A 13,707-nucleotide genomic window follows, 5' to 3' on the forward strand; every position below is an offset into this window, starting at 1 on the left:
GCAGACCAGTCGGATTGGAAATCGTTAAGTCTCGTTCACAATTTTGAAATGTATTAGTTATGAAGCATTGCGGAATACGTAATGGATAGCAGTGGATCAGATACGATTGATTGCGGAACGCGTATGTAGAAGCAACTGTTACTAACGGTACACTCAAAGGAAGTAAATGTATAGAGCTCTCAGGGATTGAAAATTTTTATAGATTTTTTATAATTTTTCGAATTATATGCCAATATGACATCGTTATCAGAGAAAGAAATCGTGTACGAATCTACAGTTTCGAGGATAGCCATTTTGGCGGGTGACGTGTTTGCATGCCGAGTATTGACAGCCATAACATAAATGATCAACGTTGTACGTAATATGGCGATAATCGCTTTCCCGATATCCTGGTGGCAGAGAACATGGTAATCCGAGGCTCGAATGAAAAAGGATTGATACGATTTTTCACAATGGTGAGAAATATTAATCAATTCGAGTACCGCCGGATGGTAAACAGAAGAAAGGCCGCGTATAATTTTCAGCTGCGCTAGGGGGGGCAATGCACCATGGGAACAATTTGCGACAGGCGCATGCGCAGATCAGTTTACAGTTGGAGCTTGGAAGAAAATGGCGTCAGCTAAGTTTCTGGAGGAAGCTCTGAGCACGGACGTCGATGAATCCGCAGTGAACGCGATAGTGGGCTCCCTTGAGACGCAACTAGTAACATCGACGCCGGCTGTCTCTGGTCATCAAGCAAGTTCTGCGTCAGTCAGCCAGCAGAATCATCAGGTGAACAGTGGTATTTCCAACGGGGGCACCATCAACGCGGTACAGCCACAGAAACATGGGGTTTCGAACGGTGGCGGTGCTACTACAGTAAATAGTCTGATGACTCAAGAAGTTACGAAGTCCATTACAACGAGCACTCTTCTCCCAGTAAACGTGGTTACCTCAAACACAGTGGCGCCACAGGTTACTACACAACAGCAGCAACAGCATACACAATCAGCAGTCCCCCCTGCTACTTATATCAATCAAGTTACTACAAACCAGGTGACCAGTAATCAAACAACACATATACCGAGCCTTACTAAAGCGCACGAGCCTGTCAAGATTATTTATCCGACTGTTGGTCAGGTAATAGCAACCACGGGGGTAGCAAATGTCAATAATAAACTTTCCTTTCCTACGCAAACTGTTGGACAGCTAGCCAATGGCACATTGGGAATAACATCCCAAGCAGTGTTACAGACAACATCGAATGTTGTAACTAATGTTAGCTCGGTTAGTGAAACAGGTAGTCAAACAGTGGCTAGTGTAAATAAGCCAACAGGTACAGCTTTAGTGATAAAGACTAGTGTAGCACCCAGTGGCATGGTTTCCGTTCCAATGTCTGTTCCTGTTTCTGTGGCTGGCAATGCCGTCAGCACAGCGCTACAGGGTAAGGCTGGGGTTACATCTACGATAGTGCCCAGCAATGTGCAAATTCTTAACGTGAACGCGATGCGTCCTGGCACGCCAGTGGCAGGACAGCAAGCAGGAAAGCAAGTTGGGTCTAGAGTAGTTATTGGTCAACACATGATTGGAACTGGAAGACCTGGAGCTCCAGGGGTAAGATATATCTTCTAAATGAAATTAATATAATTCCTTTGCTCTTAAACTTGTAAACAATTATGTTTATGATGTGTACCTATTTGGCTGTGAAGAGCAATATCATTAATATACTTGTTTTTAAATTTATAGATAACATTACAAACGCTTCATAGTCTTCAACCTGGGACTCAAGGTCATATATTATTAAAAACAGAAACTGGACAGTATCAGTTGATAAGGGTAGGACCACCTCCAACTGCAGGTACTCCTGCTGGTACTGCGGTTACACCAAATAGTATAGCAGGAAATGCAGTGGTTGCTGCACCATCTCCAGGCACTGCCTACCGCTTAGCCTCAGTGCCGGCTGTAAGTAGGCTGAACACACAGTTCACTGGCCCACCACTCGCCACCTTAAGAAAAACAGTTCAGGTGACGCACTCTTATACCTCTTACAAGACTCGATGTAGTGCTGTAGTAGACTTTTAGTTTGTGACATTAGTTGGAATGGTGTTATTGGTAAGGCTATGTATTATGTTTACATTCTGTTGTTCTTTGTTAATTTACAATGTTTCAATCTTATTCAATTTCTTTAAATTGTAACACTTTTATTGCATCTAAATTTCTTTCTCAATTTTTTAAAGTCTTCAACATATACTGTATGAACATAAATATCATCTAACATAAGCAAGAAAAGAAAACTTTCTACTTACAATTTACTTGAAATTTTGTTCTTAATACTAGACTTTCAGTTCCTATAGATGGCTGAGAGGTTTTCTGTAGTTTATGAAGTGTTTTGTTTTTTATTGGCTTATTTATTTGGATGCCTTGTCATCATAGAATTTCTAAGTTTTTAAAAAATGCAATTGTTTTATTAAAATAAATGCCTTTGTCGTGTATACACATATTGCATGTTACATTGGTTAAGGGTATCGTAGAGTAATACTTGAAAAAAATTTTGATTTGATTGAATTTACATACATATGTGAAAATATAACTTTAATATTTTTACAATTTTTTATAAATTTCTGAATCACAACGATACTCATATGAAATAGCCTAAAAGCAGTTAATTGTGGAGAATGTTAATTTTTCTTATACTACTTTTACACTGAGTTCTTATATAAAATATTTCATTTTAATAGTTTAATGTTTAAATTATTAGTTTTGTGTAAAATTTCTCTATTATGATACATGAAGTACTTTAGTTCTTCTATAATCAAGTATAAAAAAAAGATAATATTAATATGAGTAATTAATAGTAAGTAATAATAAACTAATTTGAAATAAAAACTGATGAGTCTGTACAAGGTACAAGTGCGTCTTGAATGTGTAGTATAATTACTTGTTAAATCAAATCAATTAATTATGTCTGTTCATTTTGAAATATTGAAATTGATTGACGAAATAATTAACATACAGATTTTATGTTTGATGAGTCTGAAGTTCAGCATGCATATAGAAAAGGCATATTTATTAGCAGGAATGTAGAGACAATGAAAAATATAAGTTAGATGATACAGTGATCATTTCTATAAATATTTAATAAGAAAATGCATGTGGGATATAAGTTATTTATTCTATTTCTCGATATTTTTTTTTTATTAATACTGAGCTTCAGAGAATTAAATAATATCATCTTCTTTAATCTTAAAGTAGAGATATGTATTTCAAAGATGAAAGCATGGCATCTATTTTATTTTTGGCAATGCTGCAACATACTTTTTATTTTGAGCAGTAATAAAATTCTGGAAAAGTTACAAACTTGCAGATATTATTTAAGCAGTAAACTGTACTCTTTGTTTTCTTTCATAATAGCATATTGAAGAAAATCTTTTGATTAATTTGAAACTTGAGTATGATAACAATTATTTTTATTAATTGAAACAGACTGTGGCTGCAACTATTACAACAGCAACTACAACTCCAGTGACTGTGACTGCTGCTGCCACAACTACACCTACTCCACCTGTTACTACTGTTCAGACAGTTCAGACGCCAACACCTGTATGTACAATCAAGTTAATGCTATTAACAATAGTGTTCACAACAATATAAATTACATGTGGTGTTCAATAAATTTGCTAATAATATACGTAAATATATTTTTTATTTTTAGCGTCAAACTACAGATAATACCAAAGAAAAGTGCCGTAAATTTTTAGCAAACTTATTAGAGTTGTCTAGTCGAGAACCTAGAGCGGTGGAGCGAAATGTTCGAACTTTGATACAAGAATTAATTGATACTAAAGTCGAACCCGAGGAGTTCTGTGATAGACTCGAAAGATTATTGAATGCATCACCCCAACCATGCCTGATTGGATTCCTCAAAAAGAGTTTGCCACTTTTACGGCAATCCCTTGTTACAAAAGAGTTAGTCATAGAAGGCATAAAACCACCTCCAGCCAATGTTGTTTTTCCTGTAACGTCTGCCACTCCTATAGTTACACAGGTAAGAATAAATTAACTAATACATAAATTAATAAATTAGCATATTGTATTGCATAATGTAATAAGCCATTTATTAGAAGAAGTAGTAAGAATAGAATTGCAGCCGTGCCCATGCTTTTCCCTTTAAGGTTGTACGTATACTTGCTATGTATTTCATGATGTATTTTGTAATATAATGTAGCAGAACCAGCTTAGACCAACTGTTGCTGTGACAGCAGCAACAATTCCTGTAACTCCAGTTACTGCTGTTACTACTCAGATAAGAGTAATGACTCCGATACCTGCAGCTACAACTACAGTCCCTCGACCTGCTCAGCCAGTTCAGCAAAGGCTGGTAAGATATTGAAACAAAAGTACATTTTTAAGTTATGTTTACTAGAATATTAGTAGAGTATTTTAGAAAAGTAATTCATGGTTTTCTATTCTGGGTTGTTTTTGTAACAAGTTGTAGAAGATAGCACATTTTTTTGTTTAGATACGACCCGTCACAACGGTAGTTCGTAGTCCTACAGCGTATACTGTAAAGTCAACAGTAGCAGTAAGTGGAATTCGACCTACTGCCCCTACGGTCCAAAAACCACCTGTTACCACAACTATTGTTAAGACAATTACAACTACAACACAAGGCAAAACAGTTAACACAACCACTACTGTTAATAAAGCCGTAGTGCCTTCTTTTGTTCCAAAGCCAACTACTAAAGAAAAAGAAAAAAAGACATTTTCATCTGCAGGATACACGTAAGTAATCAATGTTTGTGAGTCTGTTAATAGCAATACTAAAGCAAACAAATATATGTATATGTATTTTTTTTAAATAGGGGAGATGACGATATTAACGATGTCGCAGCTATGGGTGGTGTCAATCTTGCAGAGGAGTCTCAGAGGATTCTTGGTTCGACAGAATTTGTTGGAACACAAATAAGATCTTGCAAAGATGAAGTATTCTTACATATGACACCATTGCAGCAAAGGATTAAACAAATTGGTAATTATTTATATTAATCTTTTAACTTAAGTGTATGATATATTTTATTAGTATACTTATATTTCACACGCTACTTTTTAGTTTCTAATTACGGATTAGAAGAACCTAATCAAGAAGTTGCGGCGTTAATTTCACATGCTGCGCAAGAGAGGTTAAAGAATTTAGTAGAAAAATTAGCAGTAATTGCAGAACACAGGATAGATTTGATAAAGGTAAAGTTTAAATATTGCAATAATTTCAGTTAATCAAAAATCAAATTTAACATTAATTCTGTTATAATCACCAAATAGATTTTTTAAATAAAGTTACGAGTTGAATATGTGTAAAAAATGAATAACATGTATTCTTTATAGGTGGATCCGCGTTACGAGGTAACGCAGGATGTTAGGGCACAGTTAAAATTCTTGGAAGACTTGGACAAGGTTGAACGTAGACGACACGAAGAGCAAGAAAGGGAATTACTTTTACGCGCTGCAAAAAGTCGTGCGAAAACGGAAGACCCTGAGCAAGCCAAGCTTAAAGCAAAGGCAAAAGAGGTATTTTTGCGAATTCACGAATTAAAAATATTCTGGTATACAAGTAGAGATGATTGTAATGCTTGAAATTGTCTAGATGCAACGCGCGGAAATGGAAGAATTAAGGCAAAGAGAAGCTAATTTGACAGCTTTACAAGCAATCGGTCCCCGTAAAAAGCCTAAACTCGACGTAGGAGGGTCTGCCAGTAGTCCAGGAAGTAATTCCGGTTTGAATACTTCATCAACCGGAATCAACCGACAAATGCCAATGAGGCCACGGTTGAAGCGGGTGAATTTCAGAGACTTATTGTTCCTTCTCGAACAAGAGAAAGAAACGTGTAGGAGCACGATGTTGTATAAATCGTACTTGAAGTGATGTTCTGTGAAGGGCAGGAACTTGAGTGACCCGCCCGATATCTGGCGCCCTACCGACATGGTCTTGTGTGAGCTGGCCTCAATGGACCTTGATGGATCATGTAACATTAGTGTACATTGCACTGTACAGTGTTTCATAAGTTGCATACAATGAAGTTCATTGCGAATCACGTCGGGATTCCACATACATTCAAAATAAGATTATTTCTACCATGTCGATAAGCTTCCCTACTGTAAATGACTGAAAGTTTTTTAAATGTAATATAATAGATTGTTCTTTATTTTTCAACACAAAATTACATCAGTGAGAAAGAGCAATGTGTATGAGCACATGCCTGATGGTTCAGTCTTGGGTAGTCTGTTTATGGCAAGAATGATCGTATGGCCATATATAAATGTTGTTATATGGTGCATGTATGTATATGCAGAATGAATGAGTGTACATTGTCATTTATGTATATGCCCGCTGCATTGTAACACTTGACCTATACTTTTGGACACTGTAGCGCTAGTGTAAAGAGTGCAGGTTTTGTTATCATAGTAAATCGTATTTTTGCAAATTATAATGTAATAATATACCGTGAGAGCACACTGTCCAAAAAGTATGGAATAATTTGTACAATACCTTACACATAAAAAATACTAAATAGTGATAATTTCAATGTTGGTACAACAAAATATAACTACTCTCCACCTTACGATGGAATTGTTATCAGTATATTATGTTGTAATCTACATTTTCAGTGTTTATAAAAGAATTAGCTGTTACGTTTTTTATTAAAGAAATATTTACAAAAGTAAGAATTACGGATATTTTTTCGAATGATGTTAATTTAATTATTTATATTTCCTCTTCGGAATTGGTGCAGTTTTTTTTGCTAATGTTCAGACAAAAAGTGTGCTTCGCGTATAATCAATTGAAGAAAAAGAAAAAAAAAAAGAAAATTCAAAGCGTGTACCTGATTTATAATGTAAAAGAATTTGCTGCAGATGTACGTGGGTGCCTATTATCGTACAGAGTAATAATTGAAAAGATATCGATATTTCCTAACTTGCTCATTACGTGAGTGTTTTTTAACATTTACGCGTGTCCGACAGAAATCTTTAGTGAAAAGTTACGAAAAATCATGTATATGCCTACTAATGCAACGGAGATTGATTTACGTATATTTCAGTAGCTAAGTATGCGTATGTATCGTTTATTGCGTTTAGATTTGATCCTTAGCGCAATCAGTTTAGATTGTCTACATGCAGTCTACATTGTATCAGCTTCAATTTTTTGCCGATTTTTGAATGTCTTGCGTTCACTCTTAGCGGTTTACATACGATCATAGAAATCATTTTTGATTCCACTTGAATACTTTAAATATCTTACGCGAAACCGATGAAGGAACAGTCATGGTTAACGATTTTTATAGTCTAGTTGGGAGACAATAGAATTTTTTTTCTATTATACTGTCGTAGTTCGATCGAAGTTCCAGAATGATAACGTACGAGGTATACTATTTATTTTTCTTAGTAGTCGGCTAGAAAGGGTTACTTCAGATTATCCATTGTAAATTAAGATTTTAGAAAGTGTATTCCTGATAATCTGGATTAACCGTTGTTCTTTAGATGATTTTCGTGCTTCCATATTCGCAGGAGAGCACGACGATACATTTCCTGACCGGCATTCACGAATATTACAAAGGCACATACACCTGTGAGTCTTCTAGTGTAAATAACGTGAGAGATAAAAAGAGCGAATAATCTACGTAACATTTCAGTTACAATTACGTGAAACGTAATTGCTTCAACGGTTCAAAATGACGATAAAAAAAAAAAACAATACGCGCACAAGACTGACGAAATATGTAAAAAGAACAAAAAATATTAAGTTGAACTGAACTATTAATCTTTGAATATCTGTAGCGCCGATTAATTGCGAGACGTATCAGTACAAACGAGGAAATTATTTAAAAAGAAAAAAAATAATAGGTGGAATGATATATTGCAATATTGATCTCAACTATAATTCTATTTGTTATTGCGTGCACCAAGGAGCGATTGCCTTTTTATATAATGCAATTGATATAATTTATATTAGGAGAAGAGCCTAAAATTAAAAGAATAGAAAATACAAAAAAAATACGGAAAATGCGGATCGTTGAAGCAAAATTATCGGAATATAATGTAAATAATTTGGTTTTACTAGCCGTATACTTTCATCGTCTGAAAGGCGCACATACCATTACTTGTACCATACATTTTGCCGCGCACTTCACATGTAAGGAAATTTTTACTTAGCTGCGTGTTCCTCTTTGCAATGATGACGAAATGCATCATTTTTTTTACGAGAGCTAGGAGAAAAAAAAATATGCAAGTTTTCGAAGTTAGATTATAACGTTCTCCTTACTGCCACTAGGTGGAATTATTAATATAAATATAAATAGAGGAATGTAAAAAAAAAAAACAAAACTAAAGGTACATAGCAGTTTTGGTACAGTATGATATTTTTACAAATTGTAATTCGATAAGCCGTAACCGAGAAATAATAAAACACAAGATTAAGATTCACCAAAGAAGAGCCCGAATTTTTATTCTTAGGCTTTTTATGTTTTTGTCTATTTTTTTTCCTTTTTTTTTTTGTTCAAAGAAAGTGCGATTATCTTGCGACTCGCATTCAATTTCTTTTGATAGCGACAAATTTTCGTTCGTTCACCTTATAGTTGAATATTTAGATATAATCTTCTTCGCGAAACTATAAAGTCTAGAAAGTGTCGGGCTGTTAGTGTATTAACAAAATTAAACGATAAAAATGCTGAAAGTAATATCTGACTAAACATTATTCCCTACTGTATCGTTTTTTGTCGCATGCTTCCATAACGATATTAACGATACGTATACCTAAATATGTACATACAGTGTACGTATTCCTACTTACGTGTAACAACCTCGACATAGTATAATAAAGTTTCTGGCGGAGAATGTTTTTCTCATGGACATCATTACGTGATCCTTTCGCGTTCCACGTCAAAACAAAATTTGTTCGTGTTGACGTCAAGAGAAAAAAAACGACCAATGTCGTGTGTAAGAAGGATAAGAACTCGGTTAAAAAAACTGGTAGAAAATTCAAAATTGCTCTCAGACGCAGCCGGAACAGATCGCTAGTGAAAAATAAATTGATTAACGTATTAATTTATACGAAAAAGACTCTTAAACTATTCGATAGTACAAATGCTTCTAAAAAACTTTAAATAAATAAAAAGAAATTCAAATTTCCCGTTGGAATGGTACCCCATCTAGCGGTGAACATACCACCCTATTTTTTGTTCTGTTCTGTTTTTTATTGGAGTACAGGGTGCCCCAAAAATGTTGTAACACCTTGAAAGGGGTGGTTTAGGAGGTGATTTCAAACAACTTTTTCCTTAGCAAAAATGTTGTTCGAGGCTTCGTTGAGGAGATATTAACGGAAAACACTGACCAATCAGAGCGCGAGTATGCCGGTTGAGTGTTAAGCTACGCGATAGGCGGTCGCGCTCATACGTTACCGCGGGCGCTCCAACGGTATACGCGCGCTTTGATTGGTCAGGGTTTTCGCTTAATATCTCCTCAACGAAGCCTCGGACAACATTTTCGCTAAGGAAAAGGTTGTTTTAAATCACCTCCCGAACCACCCATTTCAAAGTGTTACAACATTTTTGGGACACCCTGTATAATTAGCGTCTCTATCATGGGTGGAGTGTGATACATGTGTGAGTCGATATATATGTGTAACCCCACAGATTTGCGGCTATCACCTGGTAAACGGTTATTTTTTTATCGACTCAGCAGTGGCTTATCACCTGAACTTTGGCGGTTTGTCAGCGTGATAGCTAACTACTACGCTGAGCAAGTATTACTTATTTGTTTTTTATTTGAAATATCTATCTTTTTCGTTTGTTATATTTGTTTTAAATAAAATGTGCCCTTTTTTGCTCTAAATGAATAGAAAATAACCGTGATGACACATAGAAGGGTTTTTGATAATTGAGTGCTGAGGACAGCAAGTGCCACCTGGTGGCACCTGGTGCCACCACAAAACCCGCTACAGAGCGGCAGGTTCTGAATGGGTCTGGATAGCTGTTTGTGTTTACTTCAACTGTTCGTAATTATAGAGTATTAAAAATCAATTTTAATTATGGATCCCGAGTTCCCTGATCCGGACGAAGAATTTGATTTAGATCACGAAGACGAGTATGAAGTTTTGAGAGAAATAGAAGGTAAATAAACTATAACCTCTTAATATAAGTTGTTTCAGAACATGTATTTACATTTAATATTAATCTATTCTAGAACTGGAAAGAAAAAAACTCGCACAATCTCATGATAAAGCTGAAGACAGTAAAGAATCGAATGCACCAAAACCCAGTGGATCTGAGGAATTCAATGCATCTCCTTTTAATGTATATAAAGAATTAAATAAATCTACGCCTAGTACACACATAGAATTAAATACTCCTGTGTCTAATAAATATGACTATGGAAATATTCCAAGCACTAGTAAAGGAATTGAACATAGCCATAACTCTGAAGTAGACAACACAAAAAAACGGACTTACGATGAACTGTTTGGGGATATTTCAGATTTATTAGATGTAAACGGTTTTGGTATGTAATTTATACTATTTCTATGTTTTGCAAGTATATTTGTTTAAGCTTTAATAATGATAATATTTTTATTTATTGTTATGTACAGTTGATACTGCAGAACCAAAAGACAAAAAACCACGATGGGATTGTCCTGACGATATTATTAAAACAGTATTAGATGCCAGAGATAGATTCCATGAACAGAATAATGGAGTTTCTATTAAAAACAAACATTTTGAAGAGTATATAACGTACTTTAAATATTATATTCAAAAAAGTATAATATCTTTAATTGGTCAATAATTTTATTCAGGAAGAAAGATTCGATATCTTTGCGAGTTCCGCGTTGGAATTTTGTAGCTGTAACTAGGCCACATGATGCGCAGCGTATATATATTAGAATGCAGAATGACAAAGACTACACTGCAAAAACGAATACACAATCATTTTCCAATCTATTATCTGTACCTTATAATCAACTGAAGGTTGAAGCTGAAGAAATTGTAGGTGAATCAATGATATATATTGTTTCGTATAGTCTATAATTTTATCAGTTTTGATATAAAAAAATTTTAATACAATTTTGCAGATGATACAAAATGGTAAACGTGCCAGTCGTGAAAATTCTGATCCGTCTGCGCCGGAACTCGTGCAGAATAACGTTGGTGAGCTATGGGTCGATAAGTATCGGCCTAGATCTTACCTAGAATTACTCTCGGATGAAAGCGTTAATAGGAATTTATTACACTGGATAAAACTGTGGGATAAGGTGGTGTTTAACCGAAATTATGTCCAAAGTAAAAAAAAAAAAAATTATTCAACATTTAAAAATAAAAGATTTATGAGTGAAAAATTTACAACTGAAAAAGATATCGAAGAAGTAGATGGCAAAGGTTTTCCAATCCAGAGAATAGTATTGCTTAGCGGGCCGCCTGGATTAGGAAAAACTACATTAGCTCATTTAGCAGCTAAGCATGCTGGTTATAACGTGGTTGAAATCAATGCAAGCGACGAAAGAAGTCCAGACGCTTTCAGGTAATACAAAAACTTGCAACAAATATTAATAAGCGAATGAGATTAGTAATGTATATCGTTAAACGTAGACAAGTCCTGCTTGCATCAACGCAAATGAAAGCTGTAATGGGCAGTGACCCACGGCCGAATTGTCTAATTTTAGATGAAATTGATGGTGCACCAGCAGCATCAATCGACCTCTTGCTCAAATTTGTACAGGGTAAACTAATTCCAAAAGGAAAAAAGGATAAGGGAAAAGGTAATAAACAAGCAAATACTTGTCATCGTCCTGTTATATGCATTTGTAACGAACCATATACTCCTTCTCTAAGGTAAATTTATTTCTTAATTTACAAGTACATTTGTAACATATGCTTAAGGATACGTATTGAATTTATTTCATATCATAGAGCTCTTAGAATGGCTGCACTCATTATACCGGTACCAGAAGTAAGTCCTGCAAGATTAGCAGATAGATTAATGGAAATATCGCAAAAGGAAAATTTAAAAGTAAATGCTGATGCTCTCTTAAGATTAGCAGAAATATCCGGTTGCGACGTTAGGTCATGTTTGGGTGCACTGCAATATATGGGTGGTGCCAATTTAGGAGATAATTTATCGTTTGCATTAAAAGACACCCGTAAAGGATTATTTGATTCTTGGAAACAAATATTCACGATACCTATGAACAGAAGCGGAATACTTCCTATCCCTGAAAGAGTTCGTATGGTACTGAAAACTGTACAACATGGTAAAACTAAGTGATATCAGTAATAATGACAAATGTTATAAATGTTCGAGATTGTTGATAACAGTTTATTTTTTATTTCAGGCGAATCGGAAAAATTAGCACAAGGCATATTCCATAACTATCCGGAAATTTGTAATGAAAAGTTGAATTACATCATTTTTTCTTTAGAATGGTTTCAATTTTTTGACGAAATTTTATCATTCGTTGCAAGTTTTAATGTTTGGTCTGTCATGCCTTATACGAATTACGCATTTATCGCATGGCACTTAAATTTTGCCAAAGCAAAACACGCTAAGCTATCGTATCCCACCATTACATTTGAAGTGAGAATGAAAATTAATATGTATTGGAAATAAAAGAGCGATTATATTAATTAAAAACTTTCAATTTTTATAGATAAGACAAAAACAAGAAAGAAGCAGAGGAATTCTAACAGCTATTCATCGAAGTAGCGGTCGCGACACTATAACGTTGACTGTCGATATTGCTCCATTTCTACCAGACCTTTTGTCTCCGCGGTTGCGAACAGTTTCTGGACACTTACATTCTGCTAAAGAAAGAGACGATATTGCTCGATTAGTGAATATTCTGATTGAATATGGTCTCACGTTTACGCAAGAAAAATGCCTTGACGGAAGTTACGACTACAAACTTGATCCGTAAGCTACTAAACACATTAAAACGTTAAGTGAAAATCAAACTCTTCATCTTTATTTCTTTCAGTAACATATTTGAAGTTGGTATTTTTCCTGAATGTAAACATCACCGTATGTTAACATACGCCGTGAAACAAATAATTATTCAAGAATTGGAAGCTGAACGGTTACGGCGATCTGTAAATGTAATAAATAACACAAAAAATGTCACGCAGAAAAAAGACGATGGTAATACAAAAAATGATACCGAAACAAAATCAACTGAATCAAAAATTCATACAAAGCCAAAGGAAAAAGAATCGATAGACAATACCAAAACGTCCAACATACTTAATTCTAGTGAAAATTCTGAAACAAAAAAACCGGAAGTAAAAGAACTTGTGAGTTGAATATATTTGTTTAATTTTACTATAAAGGTCTTAATAATAACGATAATACAAATTACAGGTATATAAAGATTTTTTTGGAAGAGTTATTACGGTAAATGAAAATAAAAAATCGGGAAATGAAATCGATGATTCGCGTGACTTTTTAACAAAACATGGCGTGTGGTATAAATATAAAGAAGGATTCAGCAATGCTGTTCGTCGAAGAGTACTGATGGAAGACCTTTTTTAAATTGTAGCATATTTCTACATAAAATTTGATAATAAATTTATTTATTGTAATAAAAAAATTTGTTTACTTGTATTGAATACTAACATTATAAAAGGTAGACAATGTGTTTCATTTATAATCGAAACTTCCCCCACAAATATAAAATTACTATCTAGTTTT

The 13,707-nt window shown here is 34.6% G+C and overlaps 2 protein-coding genes across 4 annotated transcripts; both read left to right on the forward strand.

Annotated features, from left to right (window-relative positions):
* Positions 1-108: 108 nt before the first annotated feature.
* Positions 109-8,986, forward strand: LOC128894723 (transcription initiation factor TFIID subunit 4). 3 transcript variants are annotated; one of them, XM_054156668.1, is made up of 10 exons: positions 109-1,593; positions 1,726-2,004; positions 3,463-3,579; positions 3,692-4,024; positions 4,208-4,357; positions 4,499-4,761; positions 4,842-5,008; positions 5,090-5,220; positions 5,362-5,544; positions 5,621-8,986. In XM_054156668.1, exons 1-10 carry the CDS (start codon positions 610-612, stop codon positions 5,897-5,899), a joined length of 2,886 nt encoding a protein of 961 aa, XP_054012643.1. In that variant the 5' UTR covers positions 109-609; the 3' UTR covers positions 5,900-8,986. The 3 variants fall into 3 exon arrangements, with proteins under 3 accessions (XP_054012643.1, XP_054012642.1, XP_054012644.1); XM_054156667.1 differs by having other exon boundaries at positions 111-1,593; positions 4,205-4,357; positions 5,621-8,984; XM_054156669.1 differs by having other exon boundaries at positions 111-1,593; positions 1,726-1,941; positions 4,205-4,357; positions 5,621-8,984.
* Positions 8,987-9,941: 955 nt separating this feature from the next.
* LOC128894726 (chromosome transmission fidelity protein 18 homolog) lies at positions 9,942-13,661 on the forward strand. The gene is made up of 11 exons (XM_054156674.1): positions 9,942-10,139; positions 10,213-10,527; positions 10,616-10,751; positions 10,823-11,012; positions 11,099-11,544; positions 11,613-11,855; positions 11,934-12,274; positions 12,356-12,597; positions 12,671-12,933; positions 12,998-13,310; positions 13,378-13,661. Exons 1-11 carry the CDS (start codon positions 10,058-10,060, stop codon positions 13,546-13,548), a joined length of 2,742 nt encoding a protein of 913 aa, XP_054012649.1. The 5' UTR covers positions 9,942-10,057; the 3' UTR covers positions 13,549-13,661.
* The last annotated feature ends 46 nt before the right edge of the window (positions 13,662-13,707 follow it).

The sequence above is a fragment of the Hylaeus anthracinus genome, unplaced genomic scaffold (genome assembly GCF_026225885.1).
Source record: "Hylaeus anthracinus isolate JK02 unplaced genomic scaffold, UHH_iyHylAnth1.0_haploid 4, whole genome shotgun sequence".
Lineage (NCBI taxonomy): Eukaryota > Metazoa > Arthropoda > Insecta > Hymenoptera > Colletidae > Hylaeus > Hylaeus anthracinus.

Coding starts and splice junctions, on each gene's coding strand:
- LOC128894723 (XM_054156667.1), top strand. CDS start 610: ATGGCGTCAGCTAAGTTTCTGGAGGAAGCTCTGAGCACGGACGTCGAT. Junction 2,005..3,462: donor CCTTAAGAAAAACAGTTCAG/GTGACGCACTCT, acceptor TAATTGAAACAG/ACTGTGGCTGCAACTATTAC. Junction 3,580..3,691: donor CAGTTCAGACGCCAACACCT/GTATGTACAATC, acceptor TTTTATTTTTAG/CGTCAAACTACAGATAATAC.
- LOC128894726 (XM_054156674.1), top strand. CDS start 10,058: ATGGATCCCGAGTTCCCTGATCCGGACGAAGAATTTGATTTAGATCAC. Junction 11,013..11,098: donor AGGTTGAAGCTGAAGAAATT/GTAGGTGAATCA, acceptor ACAATTTTGCAG/ATGATACAAAATGGTAAACG. Junction 12,598..12,670: donor ATCCCACCATTACATTTGAA/GTGAGAATGAAA, acceptor CAATTTTTATAG/ATAAGACAAAAACAAGAAAG.